This window comes from Myotis myotis, unplaced genomic scaffold, assembly GCF_014108235.1.
Source record: "Myotis myotis isolate mMyoMyo1 unplaced genomic scaffold, mMyoMyo1.p scaffold_m19_p_8, whole genome shotgun sequence".
NCBI classification, from domain to species: Eukaryota; Metazoa; Chordata; class Mammalia; order Chiroptera; family Vespertilionidae; genus Myotis; species Myotis myotis.
This window is the reverse complement of record NW_023416390.1, coordinates 91751943-91761848: the sequence shown is the minus strand read 5'-3', so window position 1 is coordinate 91761848 and position 9906 is coordinate 91751943. Positions and strand designations below refer to the sequence as shown.

The window sequence follows — 9906 nt, the reverse complement described above, 5'->3', positions numbered from 1 at the left end:
CCCAGCCTTTGACAGAAACAGCCCTGTTGCTAAGAGAATATATGGACTTTCTCCTACCCATGGTCGGCAAACTGCGGCTCGCGAGCCACATGCGGCTCTTTAGCTCCTTGAGTGTGGCTCTTCCTAAGCCTTAGCAGTACCCTAATTAAGTTAATAACAATGTACCTACCTATATAGTTTAAGTTTAAAAAATTTGGCTCTCAAAAGAAATTTCAATCATTGTACTGTTGATATTTGGCTCTGTTGTCTAATGAGTTTGCCAACCACCGTCCTAGACCTTTTCGTCTGTACCTGTTCCTTTCTCTTCCAACACACTTCAAGAAATTTCACTTTTAAATTACTTTCACATAATCTCCTTTGGAGGCCACATAAGAAAGAGACACATTAGCTACATGGCAAATCCATTCCTGAATAAGTGTCAAGAGCCCTGCACGGTCTTCCTAAAACCATGACGCCCCTCATCCTCTCCCGCTTGTTTGTATATTGTTACACTCTTCCAAGATGGTTTCTCTGTTGCTGTAAAAGTAAATGGTAATTCCTCAGGATTATTTATTTATTTATTTATTTATTTATTTATTTATTTATTTATTTATTTAGTGAGGCTTTTTATTGTTGTTTTTCTTCCTTTTTTTTTTTATTTCTTTTTTTTTTTTTTTTAATTAAAGGTCCCTTTCTGGCCCTGCTTCCATGAGTGGCCAAGACCAGGGGGAAAAAGGGAGGGGAACCAAGCAACATGGGAAGGGGTTATCTTCACAACAGTCCATTTATACATAGAACTAAATAGACAAGCACAGAGTCACCGTTGCAGTTAGAAGTTGGCAGCATGGGAAAGGGGGGGGGAACAGGTTGCAAGTAGGGGTGTCATTAAAAAAATACAGGCCCTCTCCAAAAGTGGGGTGTCTGGGGTAGGGAGGACTTGGTCTGCTTCAACCCAAGAGGAATAAGAAGATCAAAAACTGTTTGGGAAGGCCAGAACAGTCAGGGGTGGAAGGAGAAGGAAGGTTCAGGGGGTGGGGGGCTGTTTGGCAACTGGGTGAAGGGATTGCCCTCCCCCTGCTGGGATCCCTCCAGCCCCTTGGGTCTGGCAGAAGGGGGCAGCCTTCAACCCCCCACCGGCAGGTCTGGGGTGCCAGATGCTCCAGGCAGGGAGCTGGAGGGAGCTCACAAAGGCTTGCCCTCCAAGGAGATGACAGCACTGCCCCCCAGCTTCTCTGCCAGAGTGCAGCGGTCCTTGACCTCCTCATAGCAATTTGCTTATAATTCATGCTTGATCCCCGTAAGCTTCTTCTTGATGACATTCTTGGAGCTGGCATAGATCATTTTGCTCTTAAGAGGCGCAGTCTCAGGAGCTCAGAAGATAAACACCAGGTCCTCCTTCTTGCTCTTCTTGGTCTCATAGGTTGTGTCATACAGGGCATAGCGGCAGTCTTTGTCTGGCAGCATCTTGAGGAAGGTGGCGTAGGGGTCGTCTACTGTCTGGCCCACATCACCTACCAGGATCTCCTTGCCCTCTTCCAGAATGATGTTCTTCTTGTCTTCACTCAGGCAGAAGAGCACCACCTTCTTGCGCTTCTTCACCTCCTCTGGTGTTGAGGACTTATGTACCTTCATGTCATTGAACACTTTGATGACTCCATCAGAGACAGCCACACCAGAGGCCATGTTTCTGGAAGCTCAAGGAGATAGCAAGATAGCCTGGAAAGATGAGTGCCGCTGCAGCTGCTGCTGGGATCCGACTGCTCTTTTTTTGTTTTTATAACAGGTATGAATTCTTCAAATGAAACTTATGTTCTAGTTTAGAGATGTAGATTTTTTTTAATGAGAAACAAAAAAAGACACCTTTTTGATATTTGAAGGTGGAGTAGAGTCTTGTTTTCCCCAGATCAGCTTCCTGACAGCTAACCTGTTGGCAGCCCTGGCTGTTGAGTGGTTCACATTCAGCAATGTGACCAGAAGTAATGACTCCAATTCAATAGAGATCAGAAATAATCAGAAGTTATGATTCCTGGGCAGCTGCTTGATGTTCAGTATTAAGCTGCTTTAGCAAATCTCTCCCTTATTCTTGTGGCCAGATGCTATAGAGCATGAAGTAAAGAAAACGTTAATATATGCACCCCCTCTCCTTTCACACCTGCTGCCCTGCTACTGCCATAGTGGAAGTCACAGAGATAGGGACCTAACTGAGCTGAGAGACTGACTGAGTTCTCGGGGTCAGAGCCGCAGGGCACCTGCACACCTGGGGTAGGTTACTGGCTAATGTACCAGTTCAATAAATTACTCTGGCGGAAATCACTTTATTATTGATGACTCGCCCATTCCTGCTGCACAATGGTGATGTATGCCATGTACTGCTGCATTACCAGTTCAATTCTTCTTTTGTCATCAAGCTCCCTCAGCCTTGACAGGGGCCAGGCTGCTGGTAGACAGCTGGCGGTCTGCATGATGTCCAGAAGGTCCAGGAGCAGCTTTATTCAGGCTGCCCCTGGGGACTTTATGAAATGGCTCTCAGGGAGGAAACAGAACCTGTCAGTGATGGAAAATGGATGATCACTGTCTAAACATCTAGCAGCGCTCCATCAGTTATAACGTGGCCATCTTTAAATTGCCTTTCTTTAGTGATAGCATTGCATACTGTTTGGAATTAATTTGGAGGTGTGCTAGAGAACGAAGCCTGCCCTGGGGAATCTACCACAATGATATTTATTGTTCCAGAGAACGAAGCCTGCCCTGGGGAATCTACCACAATGATATTTATTGTCTTGTTGCTCTCCATTTCTTAGTGTTCTGACACCCATTTTGTAGAAAAGGATGGCCCCATGTGTTTGATGAGGTCTTTTGTATGTTGATAATAGGAACATGGACTTTGTGGTTGATATGATGGCAAAACAAATTTATGATTGAACTTCAATCATTCATGGGGATGTTTTAGCCACGTGGTGCCTGGCATCTACTTTGTGTAATGGTAGAGTAAATTGTCTGCTTCCCTCTGGATTGATTGCAATGATCAGAGGTACTGGCACAACTGGACATAGCCAATGGAACATTTTTAAATTTCAGGTACTTATATTGGCTTTATACCTTTATATCAGAGAATCATCAACATGTACCGATGCTTTGATATCAGCAGAGAAACAGGGCACTGGATGCTATCCCTTTTACTCGGTTGGGACCTTTGGAAGAAGAAGGTTGAGAAGCAGTGAGTCAACTCAGTTTTACAATGGACCTATTTTCAGACTGTTTAGAAGGTAAAGGGTAAGCTTTAGTCTCTACCATGTCTGTGGGAGGTTACAATTAGCCCTGAGAAGTATCTTAGAAATTATTATTTTCATTTTGCTGTTAAGGAAATAGATGTTTCAGAGTCATCGATGACTTGCTCAAGATCAATAGAGTCTATATGTTTCCAAAAGCCTTTCTCTTCACTGCAACTCCTAACACTGTCCTTTGGGAGGCTTTTAAAGAAGTATGAGGTGAGATATTTTATGATTAGACTGTGATTAGTGCAGAAGTGAATAATTGCTGGGGTCCAGCCCCAGTGGTCCAGGGGTTCCCAAAGGTGTGGACGGAGTCCGCGAAGAATGTTTTACATGGAGACAGCGTTCAGAACTCTCTAGCTTTCCTTAGTCTCCGTGGATCTTCCCTGTGCCTGGCTGAGGCCTCAGAGAGAGAGATTCCAAGGCAAGCTGAGCCTTTATTTTATAGTGAGAGGTAAACAAGGTAGTGGTTACCAAAGTTACACTGTTCTTGTGAGTTTCACTTGTTTACACTGTTCTTGTGAGTTTCGCTTGTTTACACCATGGTTATACTTCCTGCACTTCCTCAGCCCATTAGCTTCCCAGATAAGATCTAGGGAGTGTCATAAGGTCAAGCCTAATTATGCTAAGAGGACTGTGCCCTCTAAGCTGGGAATTGTTTGTGACTTTGCCTACAGGTCAGTCCGAGGCTTTACCCTATATCAGCTCCCCACAAATAATACCTTTTGTAAGTCCTGAAATTTATTCAAATTTGGGAATCCCTTTTGACAAAAATAATACAAAAGACCCCCAGAAAGTAAAAATTAGGTTCAAGGCCTTGAAATAAACTAATACAATGAGGGACCCTGAAGATTAAGCTTATTAACTACATGGCAAATCCACTCCTGAATAAGTGTCAGTGAAAAAGATAAACATCTTTCCGAATATGTTCCATGCCATCCAGGGCTCCTTGAAGTACAACAGTGTGATGAGGCTGTCCCGCCCTGCACGCCCAATCAGCAGTCAGTCCACTCAAATGGCATGTTGTGGGTGAAACCTAGGTATGATGTCATTGAAGAAGTAGGAGATTGGTGACTGCCTTCAGAAGAAGCCTATGACTCCTGCTGAAAGGACCAATATTTCTAATGGAAAAATGTAAATCTTTTTAGAAGGATTAATTATCTGGTTACATTTATCCAGCATGTTAGAATCATGTATCAAAGGAGCTTCAGAGCCGAGTGTTCCATGCCCTTTGAAACAAAACCTACAACAAAAACCAAGTGATTTTAGATTATTCCAAAACTTCTACTCTAGCTTAATGCATGTCTTCTATAAAAGTCTTTATAAGCATGGATTTCATGTTTTTTTATAAAGACATCAGAGACTGAATACATTTTAGATCATGATTCAACTGCATATATATATATATATATATATATATATATATATATATATATATATATATTCATACCCATGCATATAAAGATGTGTGTATATCATAAATAATTTGTTCAAATATGTTTATTGAAGAAGGATTTCACTTAATTTCTGGGTATAGAAACATGTTCTACAAATTATCAAAACCAGTAAGAGAATGGACAACGTGAAGTCACTTGACAGTTTCTCTGCCTGGTGATCTTTCTTTCTTCCATCTCATAGTTTCAAACTCTTTTTCTCTCCTATGTCTCAGTGCATTATTATTTTCTCGGAAGGAATAATCAAATTTTTAGCTCTGTAGAATGAAAGTTTTACTCATTTTCTTTAATGAGGACTTCACTAAGCAGGGAAAGGAATTTGGAACAGAAGAGGACATTCCTGTAGCACACAAAATACCGATACTTGTGCTGCTACTCATCTGGGCATGAGAAAGACCAGGGTCATTTTGCTGATTTTATGTGGAAGACAAAAATTCCAGGACTGGTATTACATTCTGTCCAGATGAACTTCCTGTCCAGATCAACTAGTAGTGACTACCAACTTTATATGTCTATAGTGGGCTCATTTACATAATTACCTGCAAATATATAATAAGTCCAAAAGGTAGGAATCATTATTCCCATTTGAATGAAGCATAGCTCTCTCTTAGCAATGTTAAATGCAATAGTACAAGTCCTTCTCCAATAAAGACTTGAGAGTTGAACACAGGTCTACACTATCAACCTGCCATAGAACCAGAATGAAACTTGTTGATTCTATATAGGAGAAGATCTACTTGGATCTTTACTATGGCTAAGAAATAAAAATATCTCTTATGCATGAAAAATGCAACATCTTCAGTTAAACTGAGTAAGTGTAAATTAAAAAGCTTATTAAATCAAACCCCAAAACCATATATTGGTTTTATGTATTTTTTCCTTTAGCTATGTTCCTTAAATTTGAGGCATTGACAAAAGGTCCACAAGCATATTATCTTATATAATAAAAGAGAAACATGTAAATTGACTGTCCCTCCTCTACACTCACCAGCTAATTAGGAGTGGGTATGCAAATTAACCCGACAAAGATGGCAGGTTAATTTGCATACACAGGCACCAGGTGGAGAGCAAAGCAGGAGATCCGGCTGCTTGAGGGGATGTGGCTCCCTCAGTCACTCCCCACAGGCCACTGGGTGGAGAGCAGAGAGGGATAGCTGGCATCTTGGAGGACTTGGCAGAGTGGGAGGCCATGGGATGGAGACAGAGCAGGAAGGTAAAACCAAGAGCGCGGGGAGCACTAGGAATTCTGGGAATAATAGTTCTGGTGGCAGCCCCAGCACCAAAAGTGGAAGCCCAGAGTGCGGGGAGCACCAGGAATGTGGGGAATCATAGTTCTGGTGGCAGACAGATCTCCTAGACACTAGAGCAAAGTGAGCCTGGAGCAAGTCACTGTTGCGGTGGGGGATGGAGGGAAAGCAAAGGTTAGAGACATAAGTAAAATCAGAGTGTCTAGGAAAAAAGAAAGGGAAGATATCCTAAAACTTCCAGGAAATCTCCACCAATGAAGCAAAGAAAAAAAATGCCTCTATTATTCTGTGAGCAACAAACCAAACTGAGTTGGGGTCTCAGACAATTCACTCATATGATTGCAAAGACAGACAGAAACTCCTGGATTGGAGAGGGCTCCCCTGAGGGCTCCCAGATTGGAGAGGGTTCAGGTCAGGCTGAGGGACCCCCACACCCCCCAGTGCATGAATGTCATGCACCGGGCTTCTAGTCTCTTATAAAAACTCTTCACTTTTACTTTTTTAAAGATTTCTTTTTGAGAAATAGGAAAGGAGAGGGAGAGAAAGAGAAGCATTGATGTGAGAGAGAAACATCCATCAGCCACATCCTGCATGCCCACTACCAGGAATCAAGCACACAACCCAGGAATGTGCCCTGACAAAGAATGAATCAGCAACTCTTTGGTGCACAGGACAATGCCCAACCAACTGAGTCACACTGGCCAGGGACAATTTTACTTTTAGTTTTTGTTCCTCTTATAGGTAGCTTGTACAGGAGTCCTCTGTGGCTTTATGTTGGTTCTTACATTTATTTAGGAGTGCCATTATAGTCCTTTAAAATGAAAACTATTTATGTTTTTAAAGTCCAAAAACCTGAAATATAAGAAAAAAAGACATTTTTAAAAAATCAATAAGCACTTTAGAGTTATATTCATTCACAAGAGTGGAGTCTGATCTTTCCAATATTTCTATATCCCCACAACACACCATAACAATACCCTCCCCCCCAATTGGCATGTGTGGACTGTTATTGGGTGCATGGGCTGGTAATACAGCCTACGCAGCTGTGTCCAATAACTACTTATTTTGTGAGATGATGGTCACTTCACTGTAGACCTCCATATACATTAATTATTATCCAGTAATATAAATCAAAAGACTTTAGAAATGACCAATATATGGATAAAAAATGAGAGTTATCAGGATATAATTTAAAACTTATAATAGAGTTTAAATAAAATTTCAATTTTTATAATTAAGAAGAAGCATGTCTTGTCATATGCAAGACCTGTTTAAATGAGTAGGTTAATTTATTGTTAAGAAATAACATTTTGCCGAGGACCGGTTTGGCTCAGTGGATAGAGCGTCAGCCTGCGGACTGAGGGGTCCTAGGTTCGATTCCGGTCAAGAGCATGTACCTGGGTTGCGGGCACATCCCCAGTGGGAGATGTGCAGGAGGCAGCTGATCGATGTTTCTCTCTCATCGATGTTTCTAGCTCTCTGTCTCTCTCCCTTTCTCTCTGTGGAAGATCAATGGAATATATTTAAAAAAAAAATAACATTTCCTCCAATCAAAAATAATTCACTTAATCTTAAGAACTTGGATCATTTGCAATAATAACATGAATGTTTAACATAGGAGATTTAAAGAGAAACAAAAAGAAGATAAAAAGGCAGAGCTGAGGGATTCCAAGATGGCTGCAGAGTAGGTTTTCACTCACTGTTCCCAGACCCAAACTGGATTTACTATAGAGCAATCAACCTGAATAACCAACTGAAGTATTGCTGAGCTAAAATAAAGTAACCAAAGATTTACAGAAGAAGCCACATAGAGGCTGGTAAGTAGGGCAGATGCATGGCTGGTGGCTGAGAAGACAAAGGGATATCTTGGCTGCAAAACTCCCACCACACAGGACCATGGAAACTCAACCCCACACCAGGATCCCCAATCCAGAGCAACAGAAATGAGAAGAAGAGCCCACATAGCGCCCGGTGGGGAAAATCAGAGGAGATTCAGTCTGACTGGGAGAGAAGACCCAGAGGCTAGAGAGCCAGACAACACCTTCCCAGGGTCCAGAACTATCGGTACAGCACCAGCCTGGGGAGTGCACTGCCCAGTCCTCCAGCCACTGGTAAGGCCACTCTGCCCTGTTCAGATCCTGCAGAAGGGTCTGTTAGCTGCACCCAGCAAAGAACTTTGAAAAGCTCTTTTTAAAAAAAAAAAAAAAATTATATATATATATATATATTATTGATTTTTTACAGAGAGGAAGAGAGAGGGATAGAGAGTTAGAAACATCAATGAGAAAGAAACATCGATTAGCTGCCTCTTGCACACCTCCTATTGGAGATGTGCCCGCAACCAAGGTACATGCGCTTGACCAGAATTGAACCTGGGACCTTTCAGTCCACAGGCCGACACTCTATCCACTGAGCCAAACCAGCCAGGGCATGAAAAGCTCTTTTTCTGAAGAAGCTCTTGGCAGAGACTCAGGCAGTGATTGAACTGTGATGCCTTGGAAAGGGGGCCATTGTTACCCACCTCCAGCACACAGCTGCTGACCCCACCCCACCTGTCAAATCATTCCCTGTGGCCCTGCCTTTCTGAGTTCAACCTCCTGGGGAATCAGAGTGCCATGTAGAGCTAGGCCTTCCGGAGAGGGTCTCCCAGGAAGGCTTTTGTCTGGGAATAAGACAGTTGGGACCTGGGTTGCGTTACTACATCACCAGGTATTGGGTGGGTGGTGGTGGTTACTCTTATCTCTCCCGGGATCTCAGTCGGTGCTATTCCCCCAATGGAAGACACATTTCCTGCCTTTCCAGCAGCCAGGGGCCCCGCCCTGCTGACCTCTGCGCTTAGACATTTGTAGCGTGTCTCCCTCAAAGGCTACTGTTTGGGACCTGGATGAAGTTAAGTATGTCTAGTTTCACCACTTTTATTAAACACAGTAGTGGAAGCCATGGCAATCAGACAATAAGAAGAATTCAAAGGCATCCAAATTGAAATGGGTGAAGTAAAACTGTCATTATTTGCAGATAATTTGATATTGTACTTAGAAAAATCTTAAACACTGCACTAAAAAACTGCTATATTTAATGAATTCAGCAAAGTAGCAGGATATAAAATTTATATTCAACAATATTACACACCAATAATGAACTATTAGAAAGAGAAATTAAGAAAACAATCCCATTTACTATTGACACAAAAAATAAGGTACCTAGGAATAAATTTAACCAAGGAGGTAAAAGACCTGTACTCAGAAAATTATAATATACTAAGAGAGATATTGAGGAAGTTGCAAATAAGTGAAAGCATATACTGTGCTCATGGATAGGAAAAATTATCATCATTGAAATGTCTTACTACCCAAAGAAATCTACAGATTTTCAAGGGATTCCCATTAAAATGCTCTTGTTATATCTCATAGATCTAGAAAAACATTCCAAAAATTTATATGAAACAACAAAAATCCCAAACAGCTTCAGCAATTTTGAGAAAGAACAAAGTTGGAGGTATAACACTACCTGATATCAAATTTCATTGCAAAGCCATAGTAATCAAAACAACATGACATTCACACACAAACAGGCATATAGATAAACAGAACAGAATAGTGAGCACAGAAACAAAACCATAGTTTATGGCCAGTTAATATTTGAAAAAGGAGGAAAAGACATACAATGGTATAAAGAAGGTCTCTTCAATAAATGGTGTTGTGAAAATTGGACATATTTATAATAATAAAAGCATAGCATGCTAATTAGACCAGACATCCTTCCAGACATTCTTCCTTCCAGGCAAAGCCACAGATGGTGGGGGCCGAGGCAGAGTCAGCAGAGGCCCCCGGCTGCAGCAGTGGGCGGGGGCCGAGGCCAAGGCCCTTGCACAAATTCCGTGCATCGGGCCTCTAGTACATGTATAAAAATTAAACTAGACCACCAACTTAAACCATACACAAGAATAAACTCAAC

General features: G+C 41.8%; 1 protein-coding gene across 1 annotated transcript; it reads right to left on the bottom strand.

Annotated features, from left to right (window-relative positions):
* Positions 1–1156: 1156 nt before the first annotated feature.
* Positions 1157–1689, bottom strand: LOC118661786 (cofilin-1-like). The gene has a single exon (XM_036320190.1). The coding sequence runs from the start codon at positions 1660–1662 to the stop codon at positions 1351–1353; it is 312 nt and encodes a 103-aa protein (XP_036176083.1). The 5' UTR covers positions 1663–1689; the 3' UTR covers positions 1157–1350.
* Between the last annotated feature and the right edge of the window lie 8217 nt (positions 1690–9906).

What these genes read in the sequence shown, in the direction of transcription:
- LOC118661786 (XM_036320190.1), bottom strand. Translation starts at nt 1,662, where the DNA reads ATGGCCTCTGGTGTGGCTGTCTCTGATGGAGTCATCAAAGTGTTCAAT.